General features: G+C 39.0%; 1 protein-coding gene across 1 annotated transcript in view; it reads right to left on the bottom strand.

The window, feature by feature from the left end:
• fstl4 (follistatin-like 4) overlaps positions 1–26,619 on the bottom strand; it is a gene marked incomplete at its 3' end in the record, with an annotated part of 182,279 nt that overhangs the window by 80,640 nt on the left and 75,020 nt on the right. Inside the window, exon 4 of the mRNA XM_023413083.2 lies at positions 9,891–10,133. Coding sequence (XP_023268851.1) covers positions 9,891–10,133 — 243 coding nt within the window. The remainder of the gene's footprint in view (positions 1–9,890; positions 10,134–26,619) is intronic.

The raw sequence follows: 26,619 nt of genomic DNA, 5'->3' as shown, positions 1-26,619 counted from the left end.
TTGCCTTGAGGTGATGCTTATATTTTTATTTTTTTATTTTTCCAGGCTCACACTCTACTTAAGCTCTGAACCAATTTAACACAGACTGGGGAATGCAGAGAGAAGCTTGACAGAGTCACTCAAATCCCCGTCTGCACTATATTGGGGGCATAGTGAGAGAAATGAGGGTGAAATACAGAGGAGAGAAAAGTGGACTATGGAGGGGGAGGGGGGTTGCAGGGGGAAGACAGATCTGCATGGAAGCAGAGAAAGAGCAATGTGTTTCTCTCTTGTATAAAAGGCAGTTTACTACCAAGCCTGGCAAACAGTAAATGCATTTCTTGATTGCCGTCTAAAATGCTAATGCATGGAGAGACGTTAATAATCTCACTTGTGAGTAATTGGATCCCAGCTTTGACAAAAACACGTCCGATAAGCAAAGTTTTCAAAGTTGGGTCCAGAAGCACTGGCAGCCATATGTATTTTCGTTTTATGCAGCCATTAAACTGATGAAAGAATCGTGAAATGAAGGGGATGGACCAAATGAATTCATTTGTCACCCTCTAATTTCTCAGTGTTTCAGAAGCATTTGCCAACAGCTTTTAAAAATTGGTGTTATGAACAGTAATAAAAGCAGACCGTGTAGATGAACAGCTCCAAAATTTATGCAGTACCACCTGTTAGCTCAACAACAGACGAGACAGAACGCCACAATGGCTTCTCTCGAACACAGTCAACATTAGGGATCTGTTAATTACTTCAACAGCAGAGAGAAACAGGGAGCACATGTGTGCACATGTAAGAGACACAGGAAGAGAAACAAAGAAATTGAATTCCAAATGGCAGTGCACTTTCAATTTATTCACTCCTATCTCACATTTCAATTATCAATAAAGCCGTGCGTGCCAGGCTGGGCAACATGCGTCAAAAGCTAATCCACGAGGCCCATTGTGGTGCGGCGGGGTGCAGCTCATCACTGAAAAGGCAAAGTGATAGCCAATGCCAATGTTCTGACAAGCATGTCAAAATCTCTTAGGCATGAGTAAACATTCTCTTTCAGAAGAGATTATTTTGTTTTTGTCATGACAGAAGTGGTGTGTCTTCATTTGTGTGAGTGAGTGTACTTCTGTGTGTGTAATTTGTTGTGCTTGTGTGTTTTGTATGTGTGCATAGACGAAGAAAAGGATGAGTAAGGATGAGTAGGCAATCTATGTTAGTGAGGCGAAGAATAAAAGAACAATAAGCAGAGTGTGCCAGAAGACTAGAGAAGAAAGTGACTGGATTATGAATGTGGATCAGAATAAGATAAAATAAAAGCTTCTGCAATTTCCATTATATAAAACACTAACAAATGCAGATGTCTATGAAACGTGTCCAGGCAATAAACCCTTCAAAATCTGCTGTATTGGTCAGAGAAGGATGCCGAATTTGTGAAAAGTGATACAAAAATGTAACTTATCTGTGACACCAACCAACTATTCTTCATGTGAAGATTAATAAAGCAGACATGATTCCCAAGTATCTTTTTTTTTTAGAATTTCTAAAAGGTTCTGGTAATTAAGATACCACAACTGTGGAAAAAGGTACATCAGCCAAACACATCAAGATGCAACAAAATATTTTGCTGCATGATGTGCATTTGGACATTTATCAAGGTTACAGATCCTGAATGAATTATATTTAAACGTAAGACAAACAAAATAACAGAAAATACTTAGTCAGTGGTCTGTATTTGTAATACAAATAAAAAAAACATCATTCAAACATCACTCAAAACTGCATTTGATTTGCAACTGACACTATTTTAATATGCTCTGGCTTAACAGGACAAGAAAACAGATCCGGAGCTATAAGTAGATACAAATAGGAGAACTCACTGATTTACAGTCAGTCAGACTGCTCTCTCTCACAAACACTAACACTGAGGACCGACAACAGCCAATGTTGCTGGATGTACCACAGAAGCCACAGGCGATGGTCAGCTACAGACGCTCAATGACAGCCAGCTGTCGGCTCAGGGTCAAGGCCTTTATATCTAGACTACTACAAAAAATCGTATTACCTTTAGGGCTCCAATAAAGAAGTGTGCCCAGATTTGACATAGTACAGCCATTTACCACTGCCAACAAGTGAAGCAGCTTCACTAATTTATTTTCACATTAAGCTGGCCTCAAGGAATCCCAACCATCAGTAGATTCATGTCAGGTCTACTGTGTTTCTGTATTTTTCGCAATCTCTTGTTGACTGTTGTCTCTTATTTGACCAAAATCCAATCCATCATCCTTGACCAACAAATATGTCTATATTAACTGTTCCCCAGGTCCTAGGGAGGGTCTTTTTTGTTTTAATCTTATTTTGTTTGGTTTTGTGGGTGGGGTGCTATTGATGTTACGCCGTGTTCACTGGCTGTACATCATTGCGTATATATGTGTTATTTTTATTAAAGTAAAAAATAAAACATTTAATTAAAAAAAAAATATATATTATTTTCGCTAAGTAACGCCAGGGAAAGATATCTCTGGCGCACTATAGTGTGATAAATACAACACATGAAACAGAATTTTCTTTGCTTGTCTGTAGTGTGGGACTGTTTTGTATTCTGTCAAACCCAAACATTTGTCAAATTTTTTTTTGGCTTATAAAACTAAAACAGTACCACACGCCATTAATTACTAATGTATTCAATGTTAGGAGAGGCTTCAGAAAAGCATGATTCTACTCTTCATCATGCCTAAACATCACACCGGGTGTAGCCTGATTCAAAATGTCAGGAAAGCAGCATACTTTTGGTGCAGTATCCTTGACGGTGTCCCACTACCAAAGCAGCGGGAGACACCAGTGGCCAAAGAGAGCTTTCAGTTTTCAGAGGGGAGACTGATGTTTATGAGGCAGGAGACCAGAGCTGGGCCAGGGGACATCTCTATCTGGGACAGGGCATCCATTTCATACAGCAAACGCTTCTACCATAATGAATCTGTGGGGAGGAAATCAACTTAATGCGGTAAAACCCATGTGACTGTTGACGGGAGAAAATGAGGAGAAAGGTGTTGGGAGGAAAAAAAACACCAAAAGAAAGATGGGATTAGTTGGACTGTTCGTTAATAAGCCCAGTGTAACAAATAAAAGGCTGTCAGGGGATGCCTGGAGGGTATTAGGTGTGTGTTTGTGTGTGTCGGTGTGTGTGAGTGGACATGTCACACCTGGTAGCCTAAGCAGGCATTAATCCTTATTAACCTAACAGAGAGATGGATGACAACTTCTGGTCCAATGGTACGTTATGTGACCTGGACAACTTTACACCCTGCTGAAACAGTTGAGTTAAAAAGTGAGCATTTTTATAAAACATGTCATTGTGATGTAGAGCTGAATGGTGTCGTTTAATAGGGTGTAGCAGAACTAATAAAGGGTAATTTTACATTAATTGAGGAGTTCACTCAACTCATGCCAGTCATGTTCTGATCACACAGTAAGTACACATGAATATGATTGTTTCATTTTACACCACAGATACAAAAGGTGAACAAGAAGCACACTTCAGTGTTTCTAAGTACTTGTGTATAAAATATAAATGAAGTGGTTTCAAGAATTTTTCTAGAAACAAAGGTCTTCAAACAAGACAAAATAAGGCCTCTGCACCACAATCAAGATAAAAAAAATACTTTGATTATTTCTAAAAAAGTACTGGTTTTAAGTTAAAGTTAACTCCAATGTTGACTTAGGTTTCTGGATTCTATAAATGCCACCAGACACTTTATTTCTTCTTCATTTCACCAAACAGAGAAATAGTGGGATTGCAGCCTACTTTTGTGACATTGCGTGAAAAAAAGTGTATTTTATAGCAGCTCTCACATCACAGTTACTTCAGTTTTGACAGAATAAGACCACACAGCAAAAGTCTGACATGTCTATAAAAGCACAGAAAATATTTTAGTCATTTAAATCCTAAAAAGTATTGGCAAAGAAGAGAGTGTGAAACAAAAAAAGACACTGCACCACTCCAAGAAAAATGAAAAAAAACCAAAAAAAACCAAAAGTTGACATAGTTGCCACCTTCAAAAGCATCTTGCTGTGACCCTATCCAGCCTCTGTGTACAAAACTAAAGCTATAGGGCTGTAGCTCACCCCAAAGTTGATCCTCCTTATGAGAGCCGTGTGTTTGCGTGACCGAGTTAATGGCCTCAGTCACAGAAGGGGGCAGAGGGTTAGTGAGCAATAAGATGGACGGCAGAGGCAGAGTGCAGCCATGGGCTGCGGAGAGGGCGGAGAGAGAAAGACGAGGGGGGCAGCTTTGATGGCTAATGCAATAACTGCGGCTGCCCTCGAACGGGTCGGGATGATAAAGAGAAATCAGAAGGGTCTCAAAGTGGGACACATGGCAAACACGGAGAGATGACGAATGGCTTAAGGGGAGGGATGGAGGATGGAAAATACAAAGGAATTCTCAATCTCAAGATCACTGTAATCACTGAAATATGGCAATCAACAATTTGCTGGCTGGTTCAATCCAATGATTTCCAACTCTGGGGTCAGGAATCCTCACAAGGGGTCACAAATGAAATCTGAGATGATTAACAGCATAGAAACACGAAAACATACTTCTGCAAATATCACTCCTATCACTCTCAGTGGACATATGACACCTGTGACTAGGGGTTGCAAGTAGACACTGTTTTAATGGGTTATAAGGCAAAAAGGTTGGGAGTAATAGGTTTTATGGATGGGTGGCCAGATGAATAGATGGATGGATCAGTGTTCTATCCTCACTGAGGCTATGACCCTGGAGAGACTCCATTCTACTTTCCATCTGGCAGATGGAAATGCATTGACCATCTGATCAAAATCATCACAACGATGTATCACCAGTACAACACTCATCCCTAATGAAGTGGTCATAGCAGGGCAGGATGCATTAAAGAATTAAAGAACCCCCCTGCTGAGTACCTTACACGACCCAATGAAAACAGATGTCTCTTCCAACTCATCAGGAAGATGAAAGTGGTTGATCAACTGCATTAGTTCTTTTTAAAATGGTTTTAGAAGGAAGAGATTGCAATCAAAGCCAGGTCAAGAGTTGGTTGACTTGAAACCTAGTGTTCACCATACAGAAGGGAGAGAAAAGATCCATCTATGCCATGCTAATTTCACAAATTAGCAGAGTGATTGGTTGTGGTCTTAAACGACCTTTCATAAATTGCAAGCTAATAAACTGCTTGCACAATGCCACATGTGTGACTGTGTCTTTGCATTTTACTGTTCCCTCATTTTCTGTTTGTATTAGACTCTGGTGAAAACTACTCACTTCTCTTAGAGACCAGACTATGTCCTGCTTTACCATTCAACATAATCACATGCTGTTTAACAATGTTTTGAAAAAATCTCAGTTCTGTCGAAAAGGAAAGAAATATTTAACAAATGAGCTCATACTGTCCCAGGTTTCAAAATGTTTCTGTTGTGAAGTAATATCCAGGGAAAAAATAATATACACATATCAACTTGGATAGTTATGTCTCAAAAACAATCAGTCAATGGGTGGCACTGCCTCTCTATTAAAAGGTATTATCATCTTTTATGGCATTAGCTACTTGGCGGAGAGGATGTCATTTTTCACATGGTGGAAAAAAAAAAAAAAAAAAATGACATCCTCAAGGAAAACCTGTTTTATGGCTTTTGGCAATTACAATCTAAATGGGTTATTAGGATTGAGTGCAGCTGGCCTATCAGTCTTTTTTACTGACAATGTGCCCCTTATGAAGCCATTTGGGATCAAATAACTTAACTTTGAAGCTATTTATCAATTTGCCATTCCTGAGACAGCGTGGTGACTCATGTTAGACATGAGTTTCGGTGTTGATTGTTTGGCAGGGTCTTTGTGGAGTGGATAGCTTAAGCTAGCTCAGAGTAATCTTCAAAGTGCTGCAAAGAAAACAGAATTCAACTTATTGAAAAGATCCAGTAATGAAAACCCCTTTATCCTATTTCGTTTCCTTACACTTCTGTCTCTCTTTTACTATTCTGTAATAGTTATCTATTTACTTGTGAAAATACAATTTTATAGGTGTTTTTTCTTCCTCCATTGTTATTCTACTGTCTATTGTACCATGCACACTTATTGCTAAGTTAATATGGATTACCGGATAAACAGTCTGAGTGTAAATATATAGAAACCACTGACAGGACAGAACAAAGAGCTCCATTCAGAGCTTTACAGTCATCCTTTTTAACCTCTATGCAATCACCTCTCCTGTCTGTCACAAACCACCAAAGCATCACCAAACACTTTAGAGTACACCAGTCCTATCAGGTTAGAAGCAGACTACAGCCTCATTCAAGCGGCAAAGAGAATATCTGGGTTCCCACCGACATCTGAGTAGTAGATTCCTTCACCTCTGCAACTATGTTTGCCTCAACAGGTCTGCAGTGGTTTGAACCATTTAACACTCTCCCTCGTTTCTCCACACTGCCTGAGGAAAAAATAAAATAAAAATTTAATTAAAAATCATAAAACTAAAAGGTGTCTGTTGTGTTTGTATGTGTATGTGTGCCTAACACATCCTAACATGTCATGGACACAAAATAAAACAGGACTCAACCACATGGCTGGCGTACCTGTGCAAAAATTATTTAGTTAGTGGTACGGTGGTATTGTCCAATCAGGCTTTTGGAAAATGTTCATATTGTCAGTCATCCATTGTGCAGTTTACTTTAAAGGATACTTGTCCCTTGGAAATGTCTTGACAGATCATGTTGTCAATAACCAAGACCATGGAGGCTCAGCAGCCACAGCATGCAAATAATAATTTCAGATGACAAAAGTGTGAATGGTGAATGCTATTCCCCAGCCTCAGGGCAGCAGCAGAAAAGACAAAGTCACCTTTTAGCTTAAAACAATATTTTGTGAGATGTCTTGAGTGACCTGATGGTCGAACAGTGATTGTAAATGACATTCTGACTCAAAGCTATATGAATAAACAAAACCTTAAAATCAGTTCTGTAAGTGGGAACTATTGAAATGAGGTCGGCACAATGGAAATGTGGTCTTTTTTCTTTTGCCAGTGTGGAGAGTTTTGAACTGGCTGCGCACAGAGAATCATAATAATCCAGATATGCTGAAACGAAAGCCTGCATAAGTACTTGCCAAATTTGAGACTGTGACTTTGGCCATAGCCCTGAGGAAACTGGCTTTCAGAGCTGAGCTTTTAGGTTTAAAGTTGAAACCAAAATTACAATAAAAAAGAAAAAAAAAAAACAAACACATAAAAAAAAAAAAAAAAAAAAAAAAAAAAAAAAAAAAAGATTTCACCAAGTAGCTTCCTACATAGCCGCAGGGACCAAAGACATCTATTTTGTCTGAGAGTAAAAACTTTTTTTTTATTTTTTTTGCCATCTAGCATTTAATTATCTCTGGGCTCTAAAAATGGGCCACAAAATATATAATAAAAACACAAAAAACAGAGGAGAAACTGGAAAGAAAAAAAATCAATGTGTTCAAAAACAAAAAGAAAATGTAGTTTCATCTACTTTTTATTTAATTATTTTCAAAGTGAAACAAAATACTGCAAGGGAACAACAATGCAGCACTCCCTGAATACTACCCGTCTATACAATATTGTTGTGTTATCCAACTGCAATTTATCCAGCAGATTTTCTGGTCCTTTTTTTGTTGACTTGGAGCACCTGCTAAATCCTGACTCAAATTTCATTCATAGGGCAGTGAGGAAAAAGCCAGCAAGGTGGCTCATTCTGCAGCAGGCCATACCAGTGTTTGGTTATACAGGCTTTAAAGAAGGCTTTATTTTCCAGAGTTTTGAGTGAGACAGTAAGGATTCAAGCAAAGCAGGAGAAGAGCACCACCAGCCAGAGGCCAGAGACAACTTAACCACTGAACTACCTCTCCAGTTCCTCCAGTGACTACTGAAAAAGGATAATTGTGAATAATGATTCTAGCACAACACAGTGAGACATGCCTCCCAATGACGTCTTTGTATGTCAGGTGAAATAATTACTTCCCATTTACAGAGACACACATGCACTCGGGATTCCCGTGACATATGACTGATTTCCAACACTTTCCATCTCCTGCTGGTTTTCATTCAGACATCTCGGGTTTAAGCCAAATGTTCCAACTGAACATCCCTGATGTGGATTAGCAATGCATGGCGGTGTGTGCCAGGAATCCTTCCCTCCCTAACGTGATAGGACTTAAAGTGCTATATGCCATGTTTGTTTGTGTGAGCATGTGAGTGTTTGTATCTGCTCAGCATTGACAAAACCATGCACTCTAATTAACTATAGCTTTAATTTCTACACCCTGAGGGACAAAGAAAGTTTTAAGTGGAGAAGATGCCAGCAGGTACACTGCACATACGCATGCATACTTGCAGTATTTAAAAGTGGCTGCCAACTCCCAGTCATTGGTAAAAAAAAAACATATATATATATTTGTGTGCGTTTGTGATGGTGTGTGTGTGTGCGTTATGTATAGTTAAAATTAGCAGAAGCCCTACCTAGCACTGTTACCTTTAAATCGAAGTCATGATGAAGCGACTGGGCTGTTTGTTGGATAATAATGCTGACTGTTCATGCTGAGAGTGCACTTCTGCTAATGAGTGATAGCCACGGAGTGAACATTTTAATGATTTACCATAGAGAGCTGGTGATCCTCAGTAACCTAGTGGTGATTTGTGAGTGCCAGGATATTGATGTAGTACGGGGGGGGGGGGGTTCTCAGGAGTTAGACTGTATGTGGACATACTAAATGAACTTACAAATGTTTGCATGAGCACCAGGGTTTATGACATAGATGTTTAAAATCCTCTGAATTTAAAACTCAGCATTATAATTCCACAATTAGACTGATCATTAAATCAACTTTTAGCATGCTACTATAAGTGATTTAGATGCCAATGTTTGCGATAGGCCCAACTGCCAAGTGACTATGCTGACTTGAACTGAAAGGAGTGTGATCACAGCAGCAGAATACACAGAGAAGATGAATACAGGTTCTGATAAAATATGCTTACTGTCTGAGTGCCAGTGTCGGTGCTTAGCCATCGTTTCCCAGACAAACTCCACCCTGAGCCACAGCCTTCAGTGCCATACTACAAATGATTTCTTTCTTTCATCTTGACTGAGAAGGTGGCTGACAGAAACGGCATGATTTCCACAATGATTGATGTCTGTGACTAGAGCTTGACAGGTTGCAACGTGTAACAAAACAATTGCTTTGTTTGTCTGTACAACTCTATTATTGTTTAAATGTTTCAACATCAAACTAAAGTCAAAGCCCCACTGCAGCCTCGAAATAGCTCAAAACTATGCCACACAGGTATCAGAAAATAATCTGAGGGCAATTTTCACTCACTCAAGTGTTAACCTGCACCAGATTCAGTAATGCAGTCAGACATAAAAGACATAAAGTCTGTGCTGCATCTCTGCGTTCTTGTTGTGGTGTGGCAACAGCACAGCAAGAAAGTAATAACTGTAACAACCTATATGATGTTTACATACTCTAACATCTGTTTGCTTTTCTTAAGGCTTTCATATTATCTCAAATTCAGTAATTTACTGAATCACATGCAGCATTTTTTTCAAACAGCTGAAGTTATTACATTTCAAGATATTGTTATCAAATAAATATATGGAAATCTGAATTAATCAATATATATATTAATATTAAATTTTTGCAACTACTTGGATGTAAAACGGATGTAATATGCCATTAAAGGTACTGTATACAACATTTAAACTTCAATCACTCCCACATTACTTTTGAGACAACAGCATAACTATTGGAAATTTGACTTTTTAAACCAGCTGCTGGTCATTTCAAATAACTTGTTGAACTAGATCTTTTTACAGTGTATAGCAGCCCTCTGCAGTGTCAGTGTATCAATGCAGCAGTAAAGCAATACCTTTGAAGAAGCACTCCTTGCTGTGCACCACATAGATTCGTCTCCTCTCCAGGCAGGCGGTGCGGTAAACCTCGCAGTGGTTCTCGTAGAACCTGCCGTCTGAGCCACACACCGGCACAAAAGAGGGCCGACACTTTTCCTGGCAAACGCACTCGGCACGGCCAGTTTCTGCCATCAGCACACACTGCCGACCCCGTCCACAGTAGGTCCTCCGACATGGATCTTCGTCTGGGTCGGAAAGGGCTGAAGAAGCAAAAGAAGAGTGTTTATTTATGAAAACAGCAAGACTAAATAAGAAAAGTTCAGGAAAGCTAGTGAGTAAAATAAAATCAAAAAAAAAAAAAAGGAAAAAAAAAAAGACAGGGAAGCGTTGGTTTGTATCCACATATTTTACTTATCTTTATGACTCTCTGAACAGAGTCACAGAGAAAGGTACAAGATAGAGATCAGCTGAAGTTGCTCATCAGCAAGCTCACTAATCACACTGAGACAGACAAAAGTATTGTGTCCTTGCGGTTTCATATCCAGCTGAAGTTGGTAGGTCTATGAAACATATTTGTGACCATTTGTCACCAATGACAGCGCAGTGCGAATAAACGTTGAATAAATAAATGAAACATGCTGTTAGGGTTCAATAACAGATTCAATAACATTATAATAACATAACTTATGATGGACTACTCAGACAGGCTGGCTGTATCAGGGGCCTCACCCACTCTACTAAAGCAGCAGGATGCAAACTTAAGACCTCAAACAGGAAGAATTGAACACAGAATTTCATATCATATCCTAGTATGTCACAGCAAGGAGCAATTTTAAATGTCCTGTCCAAAGGATGTTAAGTCATCATTTGAAAAACTTTGAACCAGTGAGGAGTACCATTTCATTCTCAGAGGCACTTCACATATTTGACAACAAATTCACTGTATAAATACAAAGAACATATTTTCCATTATATACATTATATCTCCTGCTTTACAGAAATCAAGGCTTGGATTCATCTTGAACTAATACTGTATTAGATATGAGAGTAAAATAAAACAAAAAGAAACGCATCTATTACAACACAGTAACAATAAGAATTACACAGTATGCACCAGAAATAGAAAAAGCGTAAACTCGAGCCAAACACCTCCAGTCCTGATCGCAGTTATAACACAGTGCTAACAAGGAGAGTCCTTTTATTTAAAAAAATAAATAAATAAATACAAACCCTAAAAATCAAACAGCCAGGTGTCCTCATTAACACCTCTCAGCACTCGTTCACACATATTTGTGCACATCCGTATACAAACACACAAAAATATGTATACCTGAGTGTGTCAGTGCATTCAAAGTGCAAGTAGAACTTGCATCTTCTGCCCGACTTACTCTAGTCCCCGTCAACACATACACACACGGTTAACCATGTTCATAAGCCACTCCTTCTTATGGTCCTACACACACACACATGCATGCAAAGATGCACACTGCACACGCCAGCATCCTCTCCACTCACTGCCTAGGACACCTCACTTCTTCCCCCTGATTTAATCTATTTGCACTTAAAGCAAGTCAAAAAGCTGCTGATCCCACCAAATGCTCCACCTTGGACTGATCTTTCCTGACTCTATGAGCTTGACCAGGAACCTCTTCTCTTGTTGTAATCTGAGGACTGGATTTATGGGCTCACATGCCTTGGGGTTATCGCAGTAAAAAGTGCATGATTAAAAGGTACAAACAGGGTAGGGCTGCTCGATTATGGCAAAAATCATAATCACGATTATTTTGATCAATATTGAGATCACAATTATTTAGCACGATTTCTCATTAACTTTGGGAAAAAAACTGAAAAAAAAGATTTCAGAACAAAAAGTGCTGTGTCTATGTAGTTATTCCCATTATACACAACATAAGTTAAAGATATCTGAGCATGATACCCCCCACCCCCCAACCCCATGTGGTGCCTCTCATGCCCATCTGCAAAAATGTCGGTGGGAATAAATTAGACATTAAAAAGTTGGAAACCTTCCCTGAGTTTACACATTATTCATATGATCACGAGAAAGCAAAATCAATATTAACAAATTTGAACAACTTCTACTAAAGCATCCACACAGTTAAATTCACTGACAACTCCAGTTTAGAGTTTATTTGATCAAAGATCATGTGTTTTTATGTATAAATAAATACATGTTACATGCAAAGAAATTAATAAAAATTAAAAGTATACTTTATGACAAGTAAAGAGTCTTCACAGCTTCAGTTTTTATTTTCTGTGGCTGAAGGAAAACCAATAAAATCACCAATAAGAGTTCTCACCTTCCACAACCCTCAACTCCCACACTCTCCGTGCTGTTACGAAATATACAAATGTCGAAAACTGTTCGAAAAAATTAGAAATTCTAGTTTAAGAGCAAAACTTCACCCTTAAATGACCCAGTATAGTTTTACCAGTTTCTTCTTTTCAAATTTCAAGCCTTCTGTCTGCCCTTTTTTTGTTTTTTTTACCTTTGATGTTAACAAGCTCAGTTATTTGCCATGGAAACCAGGGCAAATATAAAGGAGATGCCTGTTGGCTGCAGTACTGTGAGAAACAAATAGCACAGTATGAACAACCTCAATGTCATGGTACAGAGGAAAACAACACAAAAAAATAGTGAAAATGAAACCATGATTCTAACAGCTAAACAAAGTACAACAAAGGCTACAGCTGTCGGTCATAACATTACAATTCAGTTATGGCACACTGTGAAGGCCATTTTACCATTACTAGGAAATGAATACACATCAAAAAGGGACTTAGTGGCTATTGTGCTATTGCTGTTTTGAGGTGGAGTCAGTAGAGATGCATAGAAGGGGTCAGTTCTATTATCCCCCTGTGGAATAAGGCTAAAAACCACACTGGCTTAACTTAAAAGAACCCAGTCCAGGCTTTTACAGTCAAACTGCTGAAAACAGAAATTGAATTTGCCTAGAGTATAATCATATCTAAACTCTCAGCATATTCAATAATAGGGGTAATGTGCTGTTGTTGGAGGACAAAAGTCCCCTTAATTACCTAAAAGTGATCCAGGGCCGACGCAAAGAGGCACACATACACGCTTATACACACGCATTAATACACCATCACCCTCCTACTCAGTTTGAGGTGTCAGTATACAGGCAAGCATACACTCTTGTGTTCAGTCACTGTCTAATACACAGCATCTGTGCTTGCACAGACACAGACACACTGTCAAACTACGAATGGGATGATTAGTCTGTACATCAATTACTCAATCAAGATTAGGACTAATTGAGGGAAAATTAAGTATTTGAGAAATACACCAAATGTTTCCTGACTCCAGTGTCTTTTAATGTACTTCTTTATGTCATCTTTGGGTTTTTTGGACTGTTGGGTGGAAAAACTGAGCGATGCAAGGGCATCATTTTTAGTATCCACGAACTTGTGATGGGTATTTTTTTTATTACATTTGATATATTATAGACTAGGCTTAAAATCAAATGAAAAACAATATAAAAATAGACTAGTCAATAAAAAATAATAATAGTTTCAGCCCAACACAGTCGGAACTGACTTGGAAACACTGACTCCTCCTTTATCATAATTAATCTGCTAAAGGCAGCTGTGGGTTGGGGGTGTGCCAGGTAAATACCCTGAGGGGAGTGTTGGGACGCAGCAGACGAGGAGGAGGAAGAAGAAGAAGAAGAGGAAGAAGAGGGGAGTAAGACAGACTTGATTCTTTTTTATTCCAGTTTACTAATTGTTGTGCGTGTCTCGGCAAAGCATCTGTGGGAAATGCAAAATAGCCCGGCTCCCTTGCGACCTTGCTGTTCATGTCAAGGTCGGGGACGATTACATGATCGTTTGTATTCTCCAAGCGTGGGAGATTAAATGCTTAGCTACAAGCGTCCTGCGGCAGTTACCCACCGGTGGCTGTCTTCCGTCTTCATCCTCCTCGTTTTCTCCCTCCCTCTTTCACTATTTTTTTTTTTTCTCCAGCATCAGCTCCCTCTCCCTTTCCCATTTTGCTCAGAGAAAAGAATACATGAACAGCATCAACTCAAACAACAGAAACAATAGCGCATAAAAGTTACATCTACAATACACAAGCTGTCTGACATTTAGCTAAGTCCTTGCACTCGCGTTCAGCCTCGCTATAAGTCCTTTGTCTTGTGCTCTCTTGGACCATGTTGGCTGCAATTGTGGCTTGCTTAAGAGGCTAAAAGTGTCATTTGATAATCCTCCCTGTCTAAGCTGCCGGCACAGTGCTTATAAATGGCTCTTATAAGTTCAGAGGCTCTGAGGTGCCAAGACAATGCCAGGCTGACCATCCAGTGTCAAGCCTTGCATCCTTTCGCTAGTTCTTTCTCTGGTCCTCTGTCTTTTTTTTCCTCTTTACTTTGCTCTGCATGTGTATATTCTCTCTTTCGCTTTGTCAATACCCATCTGGTGTGGAGCTCTGGTGGGCTTCAGGGAAATTGAGACCGAGTATTGTCCACTATAATCGGAGATTTCCCAGACATGTTTAGCAAGGACCACTGTCGATAATTGTAGGGGAGCATGAGGGATTTGTAGAAAGTGTTAAGACCATTTTGCCTTATCTTTCTGACATTTTTCGACAGACAAAGATAAGTTTCCTCTTTCATTTCCTTTTATGCATGACAAAGTGGATGAGAGCATAACTGGAGGCACAGCACAACTGTCTGCTTGACTGACTGCCTTTTCATTTGTCAGGAGAAGCTACAATCTTGTCAGTCTAAGCCTTCGCTATATCATTGTGATGAAGCCATTGGCAATTTGAATCCACAGCGAGACATACAATCTGTATGCGCGCAATCACATATGCATTGTACAGCACACTCGCATAAAGAACACAGCACACACACAGGCAATAAGAAAGAGTCTGAATATGTTGCTTCACTATTGAAGCAAAGTACTAATGTCCTCGCTCTATTTAACAACTAAAATATGCCTCAATATATTTATACCTGAGGCTAGACTCAAGCTATTTAAACCCCTTAAACATTTAAAAGCAATCAACAACAGACATTATTTATTTTGTATTAAATCCAGCGCCACAGAGGGGGAGTTTGTTATTTTTGATACTTTCTCCTCAGAGAGACAGAGGGACAATTCCAGGCTTCTTACTAATTAGACTGGAAGAACATTTGCCCTGCTGATTCGGGACTCGCTGCCTGCAGCACTACAATGTTATAAACCATCCTGATCCATGGAAACACGGAAGCTACAGCCACAAATCCTTCAGGATATTAGTATGTGACATTTACAGAAACAGAGTGGACATTTTTTTTGCCAGCAGACAGATTTTGTTAGATGTGGTTCAGCCTCTGAAGTGTCCTTTTGTCATCTTTTCATTTAACTTGTGTGAGTACAGTTGTGTAGCATGTGTATGCACGCATAATGTGAATGTGTATGAAGTGCTTGTGTTTGTGCCTGTGTGTTTTGCAGCCTAAGAAAAGCTCTGTCACATCTGCTGATCCTACGGATCATTCTATTTGCTCTGAAGCAGCTGTACATAATTAAATTCTAAGACGCGCCGTCAAACACTGTCTCCCCTGTGTCGCGCTGTCGGACAAAGCACTTCTGACATGCACGCTGAGCTTGAATATCAATGGACAACAGCAGCCCTTGGTGCTAGGTGAGATATGCTGTGGCATACATACAGATAAGAACAAACTGTCAATTTTGCTGCATTGTACCCAAATTGATGCTACATTTCTGAGAGGATGGAAACAGGATTACAAATACCAAGAGGTGGAGTGTAGAGAGCGGAGTTTTTCTTCAATTACATAGATATTTGAGAAAAATCTTTTGCTCTCCTTCTCCCTCTTTTTTAAAATTAAGAAATGATGGTTTTAAATTGTGTCCAGAGCATCCTTCAGTTGAAATCATTGATGTTTGATTTTAAAAAATGCACAAAGAAATAGACTTTGACAATTAATTTGCACAACATCTGTCCCTACAGCCTTTGATAAAGCATTAATGACAAATTTACTAATATAATCTGACAGACACTATCGTTAATGACTAATATTTAGCTGCAAAAATAACTAGAGACTATGACAAATTTATTGGTTTTTGTGAGGGGCAGCTTGTTGAAGCACTTGAGTACTCACATGCACTGCAGACTACTGAAGCAGGGGACAAACCTACAATTACTACACACACCATATATAGCTACTTACACCAACATACAAAGATGTTTACTCAGAAAGGAGCACATATTGAGCACCACACTGGGCAACAGGGAAAACAAAAGTTAGTCCTGGGGAACTTTCTCTAAGGAACCCGCAAAATCCTGCAGAAGCATGAATTCTTGAATGTTCCTGCCCTAAAACAAATTGACATCCATCAAAAACAGGAAAGCTTTTTTTTTTTTTTTTTAATTAAATTTATGGTGTGAAGTGAAGACGTTAAATTTAATTGGAGAGACATGTGCAAACTGTCAGTTTTTCTTTTTTCTCCCACTACTGTATGTGATGTTGACTGTCCTGATTCCAGTTCTAAAAATGTTAAATATCTTAATGACAATGACAGACAGCTACTGGAACAGATGGCTAATGATTAGAGTCATTCAACACAACGCACTATTTTATTTAATCTTAATGCTAACTGACCCAGAGGGGTAGAGACAAGGTCAGATCAGTCATGATGCCAAAGTCATATATATAATTTGCCCAGCTATAGTAATTTGTGTGCCTGTCTTGATTTGTCAATATTCTGGCTGGATTTAAGCATCACTCCAAAAATCATCAGCAGGACAACTTTCCAACTATTTAATTTAATACTGCACATATGGCCTTCAGTAACATTAAAAACTGATGCTTGCTGTCAGGTAATGATGGAACATGTTAATCTGCTTAAACAAGGACAAAAAGTTGATCAAATTACATTTCTAAATTGACAAGTGACCAGACCACAGTGATGGACCAAGAACCAAACAAACAAGACGGAGAGTAAACCATACTTTGACTCAGTCTGGACAATAGAGACGACTAAGGCAACACCACTATGTGAAGTAACTTGAGAAGATAATTACATTTAATATTAACTTACTACCAGAGCCATTTTTCTCCATTAAGTGCTGCAAAGTACCCATTACCTCCATGACCTCATTCTTAATGGCAGGTTAGCCAGTACCTTAGTGTGCAGTGACTGAGTGGATGGACACTGAAGCTATTTGAGTCAGCTAATCTGAAGAATGGTATAACTTGTTATCTGAATACAGAGAGCATTATGCTAATAACTGTTATCTATAGGTTCTAGCAGCAACAGCAGTAAGACAACACATAAAAAAGTAGTGAATAGTAAGAGAAAGCAGGAAAATGAGAAACTGAGACTAATAAAGGACAAACACGTAGAAAGGGAATTAAACTAATGAAGCAAAAGAAAATTCAAAGACAGATGACAGACGATTGAGATGAAAAAAAGATGAGGATTTAAGAGAACACAAACAAATGATGGAACATTAAGACCACTGACGAGTTAAAATTCAGTGAAAGAGATTTGTATGTGAGACAGTAATGTTGTGGAGAACAGAGATAGGCTGGTTCAGCCTTCACAGAACAAGGATATTTGGTCTGTGCCTCGGAGAAAATGTCACTGGGCTCGTATGGCTGGTTCAGCTGATAGGCCGGTATTGATCTTGATTGATCTTGAAAAAGGACCTAGGAGAGCGGGGGCTGCTGCTGCTATGGGGGTCTCCTAAATGATCCACTATATTGGAAATTTATTTGGAGGTTTGTGGGTCATTCTTTTATCGTGACCAAGCAGGGCACACCTACAGGTTAACATGATCATACAATGTGTATTGCTCATTGTTTCACTGAATCAGTTTCGATACCTACATACTCAGCATATAATGTGTGGTAACTCCACTGTGTGACCCTCTACAGCCCCTCACTCTAACTTGTCTAACAAAACTTTTTTTATATCTGGATGGACTCTAACACTCAAGGCCGTTTTCTTTATTCCTTTATTTCAGTTGACATTTTCCAACTACAAGCATTTCACCCAACAACTGTGAAGTGACAGATGAGCTGTTGTGATGCCTCATGCTGGCCATGAGCTACACCACATTTTATACAAATTTTTTTCATTTATTTCCATCCACTGAGTCTCTTTCAGGGTCACAGTGGGGTCTGGAGCCAATCGAAGGACTCACTGAGAAGAATGTACAAAAAGTTGTTTGAAAAAAAAAAAAAAAAAAAATTCAAAACTAACTAGTGACATTTAAGAATTAATGTTTATGCAAGAAAACTGCTAATTTAGATGTTGGCATGATGCAACATGTTTTATCTGGGTAACCTGAAGTGCGACTGCCCACGGGGTAGGAAAATAAGAGCGGAAAAATGGAGGTGAAGTAAAATCGAAAGAGACGCACAGGCAAAAAGCTGGTGAACCATCTGGGAGTACAAAGCTTTGACAACACAGAGAAACTAGTGTGAGGCCGGACTGAGATGGAATTCACACTCGGCAGCCATCAGTCACATGGTCACATTGAGTAAGGTATGACAGGTACCTGCTTCTCACTCTGTGGGCTGCCCTCCCCTGGGGACTGAAAATTATTTAGGCGGGTGGCAGTGCTTCCTCTTGTGAAATAATGAATTTTAGATGCAGCCTCTGGGCTTTCTCAAATAATAAAGTATGAAGAAAAGCTGTAAAAGGGCAAGAAATAATCATTGTTTGGTAATAACAATCTGACAGACAGGATGAGCTTAAGTCAGAGGTGCTCACAAGTCTGGTGAAGGAGCATTTGCAGTTACTTTAATTCTGACATTGGAATGTTTCTTCTCTCCCAGGCGGCTTTCACTTCAGTGTTATCACTATAATTCTACAGATCGGGTAATAAAGGTTCAACTGTTTAACTTTCACTTACATTGTGAGACACATTACTTATTTCATCCTACTGACACATTTTCCCCTGTTTTAATGAAAAGACTTAATTGGATTCAGAACCTAATTAAATTACATGTTCGGATGGATGTAAGATGTTTTTGCATCTGCATTCTTAGATCCCAACATTCACTCAACAGTAATCAACACTGAATACAAACTAACCTGAGTTTCATGCTTTGTTCATGAAAACAACAGAAAATCATACACGACACACCATCTGCTCCGACACCAGGGGGATCATAGTTCTACAGTATGCTTAGCCGTTTCTTACTTGACTGTCTTGGTGTGTATATGCAAGCGTTTACATGTCTGCATGTGCCTGTAGTAGCAAAGTACACTTAAAAGGCCCACAGAGCAACCTGTGCTTGATCTCTGACACTCAGAAAAGCTGGTTCACACCATCTGCTACATTATTTCCTGCAATTTTACCGCTGCTGCAGCTACAACTAAGGCTACAGAAATGTAGGGCTCCAGCATCAGTCCTCTTCAGCTGCCACACTCATATTTTCACATTAATGCCAGCACAGCCAAAATGAAATAAGCTCTCAAATGTATTTTTCTGCAGTAGGTATGAGTAAGCATGTGAGTGTGGGGAATATAATCTCGACTGGAAAAAGGATCCCTTCACATCTCAGGAGTCTATAGTGTACAAATAGAAAGTGTTTGAAAAGAAGAAATGTCCCTCCTGTGTCCTATATGCAAGCATTTGGAGCCATAATATCTCAATCTTCAAGGCGTAAATTAAATTTTCGTTTCTGTGTTTGTGTATCTGCAAATGTGCACGTATGTGTGAGAAAGAGAATGGGTGGTGTATTCTGCTGCGTGCTCCAGTCTGAGTCAAATGTTTGTTTCCCCTTATTAAAAAATATAGTTTTTCCATAGCTGTAAAAGCTTCTCGATGTGCTCCCGCTACACTCTGTCCCTGTTTATTATCAACAACATCATAATCCCTTCGATCCATCTTCAGCCTCATCTTGCTCTCACCTCTCGCTATTCATCTCTCTATTTATACATCTCTCTACAATGTATACTGTATTTCTGCTGACACCACACCTGCACCTCCCTCTCTGCAGGGCTCTGGGAGAACAGAGACCAAGCACCCCCGATGGCCTCACTCCCACAGACAAGATGACTAATAGGCCCCGCAGGGCGAGAACCTGCAGAGGTGAGGCGAAAAGGTGAGAGAGAGAAGATCAAGAGGCTATGTCGTCTCTTACGACTTATAAAAGCTTCATCTGTTGGGTGGGCTTTGGCTGCTTAACACTCCATTCCCAGAGAGATTGTGTTGTAAATTAAATCCTTTATGTCCATTCAGGGGGGCAGAATATTACTGACCACAACAGTATTCTTATCAAAGAGCACTGAGGCGTCACATGAAGGAAAATGATTCTCTATACTCCGTGTTAAAAGGGATTGACGCATAGTTCCATACATGGTTCCATTGTGTATTAGAGATGCCCTGATTGGGTTTATATGGACTCAAGTCAGGGTCAGTAAGATGAGGTTGAGGTTGTAAAGTGATGATGAAAAATAATTCCAAAGTTTGTAGTTTTGTAAAACTGTAAAATAAATGTGCATGAAGTTTGTGCGTGTGTAGAAAAGATTTGTATTTGTAAAACAAAATGAGACTTTGAGACTAAAATCTATGAATAAATTATATCAATGGAGAGGTTATACAAAGGCCAAAATCTTATTGACCCTAATTTGAGCCCATATTTATAATTTGATGATTATAAATTTTGCATTTTACCATGACTTTCTGCTAAAATGGGACACACAAAATTGCACAGCAATTATAAGTGGTAAAATTCTAATACAGCACTTATAACTAATGTATAAGGCTGATGTTGGACCAAAACCAACCAGGTTCCCTACTCTGTCTGTGGTACTTGGCACCCCATTCAAAAACAAGTCACAAATGCAGTTTATAGGTTATTTTTTAACTGTAAATGGTTTATTTTGTGTATTTCTTGCTTTAGTGAGTATTTATGACAGCAGGACAGTGTCATAAATGAGACTGACTCAAAGTTAACGACAATGCACATGTTGATTATAATGAAGGAACAGGTCACCCTTGCCACCCATGTCAACATGTCATTGGTGTGTTTTTAATAGTTTTTGTACAACAACGTGGATTTTTTCCACGGAGGAATAAACTATATCAGGCTTTAACTATGAAGACCATTCTTCTTGGTTGGATCAATTCATTGTTGCTTCCCATCGTTCTGTAGCATTTGTTGATCGGGCATTCTATAGCTCATCTGCTATAGGCTTAGGAGTATATAATTCAAAGTGTAATTAGAAAATAGGCCTTTCCATCTGTTCATTTTATATAAAGTATTTATTCACTGCATTTACAGAATGTGTGCTATATTGTGATACATGATATCCAGATATGAAACGACCTATATCAGGATATGAGATTTTAGTAACATCCCACTGTCCTATCGAATTGAATATATTTCACAGGGACACTGGGCCGGGCGTTTGCACTGTAGGTGTTTTCAAAAGACTGTATGACGTGAAATAAAAAATGATTCCATATCTACAAGATGAAAAAAGATTAAAAAAAACTGTGACTGAAATTTACATCATTTTTGAGACGACCATTTGCATAAGATTAGTATAATCAAGGGTATTTCTGTCTTGGCAGACATGGAAGATTCACACAAGATAAAAATCCCAAATGATCTGTGCTATTATTACAAATCACTGGGCATCCTTCAGGTAATATTAGTCCTGTGTGAATGAAGCTTTTCACTTCACCTTATCTTGAGTTTTGCACTTAGACTGTTGAAGGAGTGGAGTGTATATGCATGCTGAATTACTGTGTCTAACGTGTGCAGATATAGATGTAGTACATCCCTATTGATTTCCAACTGTATACTTATTTATTTATTCACATATTTATCTATATTTTTCATTATTTTGCAATGCAAACAATCACAGTGTTTAGTGTTCATCACTGTATCCATCATGGTGTTTTGTCATATAGGTTTGACATGTAATTATACATTGCAGAACAGCAAGATTCTAATACAGTGAAGGAATTTCAGTTTACAGCAACACTGCTGTCAATGTGTAAATGCAGCTGCAGGCTTGACACTTGAAAACCATGTTTGGACACTAAAGAGAGGCAATAAAATAAAATCAATCACAGGGAATGAGCTGCTGAGAAACCTTTACACAATTACTGAGGTAGCATTATTCTGATGGTAATGGTACTGGACTGTACAATATACCTGACAGTATATAAACAAGTGAGACTTGTTTGAACTTAACTAGTGTATTGTTAGAAATATTTTCACAAAGTTGTGACACAGAACATTCAACTGCCTTCAAAGAGGACTTCATTCAGCTTTACCCTCTCAAGGACAGTTAAGCAGAAACAGGTTGTGTGGCCTTAAATCAGCAACTATGTTGTTACCTTCAATTTTCCAATATGTCTTGCTGAAACATGCACAATGCAAAGTTACGCAGAGTCTTCCATATCTGCCTGCTCCTTTTGTTTACTTTAATGGCACGTGTAAAAGAAAGAGAAGAAAAACCCAATTACATGAGCGATGAGTCAGACCTAATACCACCAAAGAGAGTTAATCAGACTGATCCAATTAAGCACAGGCAAATTCAGCTTTGTAAAACAGAGGTGGGGATGTTGCAAAGTGATGTCAAGTGACAACAATGACTAATTACAGGGAAATAAGGATTGCCTTTCCATTGCCTTTCCATTGCCTTTGCCCAGCGCCAAAAAATATCAAATATACTGCTAGAATTCAGGTGGGTTATTGAAGAGCCCATGGAGAAAGTTTCCTCAGAAATAAATGCAAACCACTGAGATGGGTTCTGTGGTCCTGATGACACTGGACATGGTACACATACTATTCCCAGCAAAGACAATACCATACGGACAGCATAACAGAGACACAGATAGAGAGACAGTGGGGAAGAAAGATAATAAGATAATAATGACAAAACCATGGGATAAGCGAGATAGAGGATTCAACTTGGAAATGAAAGCCCCTCAGAAAGCTAGTGCGCATCTGGAAGGCTGCATAGCCCTTTATAGACTATCTTTGTATATCATAAAATAAAGTTAAAAAATACACTGTGACCCACAGTGCTAAAAGCTAAAAGATGGACTAAAATCTGCCACAGAGCTCTCAGCTTCACCAAGCTTTACAGCACCAAGGGTCTGGAAAGGGCACTGGCTCCTGCTTACTGAATGATGCTTTTTGTTACAGAGCCGCTCGTCATCTTATGGAACCATAGGGAAAGCCAAAACAAAGTCTAATAATAAATAGAATAAATAAATAGACCGCTTTTTCTTTCTTTTAAGGTCAAATTATTAACAACAAAAAACAGGCCTTTTTCTCAGTTGATATTATGAGTTGTCATTGTAGGAAAAGCACAGGTGTTACTATTAACATTGAAGATGGTCCGCTGTCCCGGTAAGCCATGACAGTTTGACAGCAAGCTTGCAGGCACAAAGCCAGTACCTTGAAACTGAAGCAGCTAGAGTGAATTCAGCAATTGTTATTTTATTATTTACATCTGTGGTTTTCCTACTGACATGTCAAAATGTCGTCAGCATATTAACAACAAAAAGAGGACAAAAACATGTCAAAAGCCTATTTACATAAAATCACATTACTTGACAAGTCAGCCTAATGTGATGAATGTTTGCAGTACAGTATATATCTTTCAAAACTCTGAAGCTAGGAACATGTTTTCTCTGAAAAATCTTTCTAAACCTTCAGACTACTGACAAATTAGAGTAAAAAGGGAAAACCTTAAAAAAAATGAGAAGAGGAACATAGACAATGCTGATGGTTCCATACAATGCAGGAAAACAGAGTTCACGATCATCCAATCACCTAATGAGGAAATATCTTTTGGAAGAATGGTGTCCATCCCTCCAGTAGAGTTCGGAGACTTGGACAATTTATGTGAAGAAGTACTGCAACACTTAATGTTGTTTTTTCCTTAGGTTGTCACTCACTCCTCTATTAATCAATAACTGCACATAGTCAGTGTTATGAAAAGATGACACATTAGTTTCTTAATTCCTTTTTTGCCAAAACAAAACCAGCCATTGTGTGATGACATTGGTATATATCAGAAAAGATTACATAAACCCAAGAAAGTAACAGTTTTCTGGTTTTGTGACCCCCTTTAAATGCTACAAATAGTTAATATCACATTGTTCTGCAGTCACATATCCTGTGATTTCATTAAAAAATGTCCATCAAGTGTCAATATACAAAATAATCCCAATCAGAAAGAGAAGCATTTTTAAGATGATAAACTTTTGACTGCACCGTCACTGCTATAAGAGTTATATTCAATTCACATGTGATGCTTTCCAAGTGAATGGTCATGTTTGTGACATGCCATTAACTCTAGCAGACACTGATGAAGACGATGCCAAACCAGACAGAGACAGGTAAAGTCAGATCCATAAACGGAACAGCCCAGAATTAGAAGTACTGAATAAAACATTAATACTTTTTTCCCTCTTATACAACTGACAGGACTAATGTTTAAATGATGATTTGCCTCAAGGTACCCAAGAGGCAACATGGAGAAAAATAGTCATATATATTTTTTCTTTTTAGATTTAAATCATCAGTAGAAAAAATAAATATATAAATAAGCCAGGATGGACTCAGGCACGTACATATGAATAAACACGAGCTAAAACAACACCAGACTCAAAAAAAAAAAAAAAACAGAAGCTAATGAATAAATAAAACAGAACAACTGCCATCTAAAATAGCTCTGACCGAGCCATGCCCAGAAAGAGACGTTCAGTGAGTGATCTCATCAGTGCTGCTGTCGGGTCTGCTCAGTGGTCAGGAGAGCCGGTGTGGTGTTGACAGCTGGCTGTCATTACTCCAGGAGTGACGGGAGGCAGCAGGACAGGAGGAAGACAGAGTCAGCGAACAAAGGAGGTGGCAGGAGAGGAGTGAGAGGAGGGGTCTGAGGAAGATGCCGTGAATAAAAAGAAGGAAAAAAGAGGCAGAGAGGGAGGCGTGGGTGGACAAGAGAGAAAAGTAATGTGACCTCTTGACCTTAATGGATTTGGGCCAGTAACCTAATTCCCTGCTGCTCGAATCAAGTTCGGTTCATATTGTCAGTTCAGCTTTTTATTTCTCTTTAAATCACAGAATGGGACATATACCTTGTCTATTACTGTTCCTAATTTAAGCGTTAGTACTTTGTTGCATTGTTGTTAACTGGGTATCAGATTAGAATAAATGTGAATTTTGAAGGTGGAGATCATAATTTTTGAGAGGACTTTTCGAATATTGTCTGATATGGTATTTTACACATTTTCTAATTTTCAACTACTACTCTGCAATGGAAAAACAAAGAAACTGGTAATTGATGATTGATCACTTTATGTATTTTGATGTAGATTTGAATCAAGAAGCAGAATAAAGCATTTTATCATATATACTGTATTTTGCAACCCTGGTTGAGGCATACAGTAAGATCTCGATAGTGTCTAGTTAACACCTTTCACATGCACCTGCTTTACATTGTATTGTTTTTAATTTTACATGTTACACTTTTAACAGCACCTGTTTTCACCTGTTTTTTGATGAAATCTATAAATACGTGTTTACTTTTAGCCCATCCCCTGCTATTACATATTAAATAAGATGAATATTAGTTATGGTTTTAGCACACATTAAATAATCTGCTATTCCCTGTGATTTTCTGTCTGGACGACTTCCTATAACCCGGATTTGACTTCTGAAGACAGCAACACCATGCTGAACTTGCCATGTTACAAAAAAAAGAAAAGAAAAGAAAGTGAAGGGGGATGAGGAGGTATACAGAGATAAGAGAGAGCGGGGGTGTAAGAGGAGGGACACAGGTGAGAGGTGGCAGAAGGGTGGATGAAAATCAGAGGCAGAGACAAGAGGGTGACAGACAAGAAGAGGGAAGGTGCAAAAGAGATAGGAGGGACAGGGAGGAGGATCGAGGGTGGAGAGAGAGCAGGGGAAATCAGACTGGGAGGAAAGCAAGAATGGGGGATGGGTGACTTGAGGGCAGCTGGTGAAATGAATGGAGGCCAAGCAACTGAGGGACCACCACTGAGCAGTCAGCGCGTGTGTGTGCATGTGTGTTTATGAGTATGTGTGTGTGTTCCGCCTAGAGATAGATCTGACCAAAACACAATATGACAATCTTTTTCAGTGAAATTGTAATCCATGATCTGAATCGCGAGTCTCTCCAAAGATTTATTTGAACTCATGTGATCACATGATTAGTTGTGCATAAACATACAAAGCCCGTTACTCCAACTCAAGCCTCTGCATCCTCTTTCCACTCTCTTTTACTCTGAAAGTCCTGACTGGAAGTTGTGATTCACATCCCTCTGCCACAATGATGCTTATTTCTGATGTTTGTCCACTCACCACTACTCTTTGCACACAATGCTGTCTTCTATTTACGAATTCTGTATATGCAAGTATCTTAACTAGAAATATTGTGTAGAAAAATTGTGTTTCCCTGTGTGCTGGCAAGTCTTTCGTCCTACAGACGGACTGCAACTCTTGGACTGCAGCTGTTGCAGTGGTTCCTGATATGTTCTGGTGGAGAACTTGTACATGTGCCCCTACGCCAAGCTTGCCAAGGCTGCGGAGCAGAACAAGGACTGCCGTTGCAAGCTGTAGTGGGCGGGCTAGCTGTTTAAACAGTTAACAATGGGCTCATTAGCAGCGATGAAACTTTTAAAATTAAATATCTAAATACAGCACCATTTTATGACACAATCTGTACAATTCATCTGAAAGGTGCATCATTACATCAAGG

The sequence above is a fragment of the Seriola lalandi genome, unplaced genomic scaffold, assembly GCF_002814215.2.
Source record: "Seriola lalandi dorsalis isolate HSWRI2012SDOR001 ecotype SW California unplaced genomic scaffold, Sedor1 jcf7180002054502, whole genome shotgun sequence".
NCBI lineage: Eukaryota > Metazoa > Chordata > Actinopteri > Carangiformes > Carangidae > Seriola > Seriola lalandi.
This window is presented reverse-complemented; position numbering and strand designations above follow the sequence as displayed.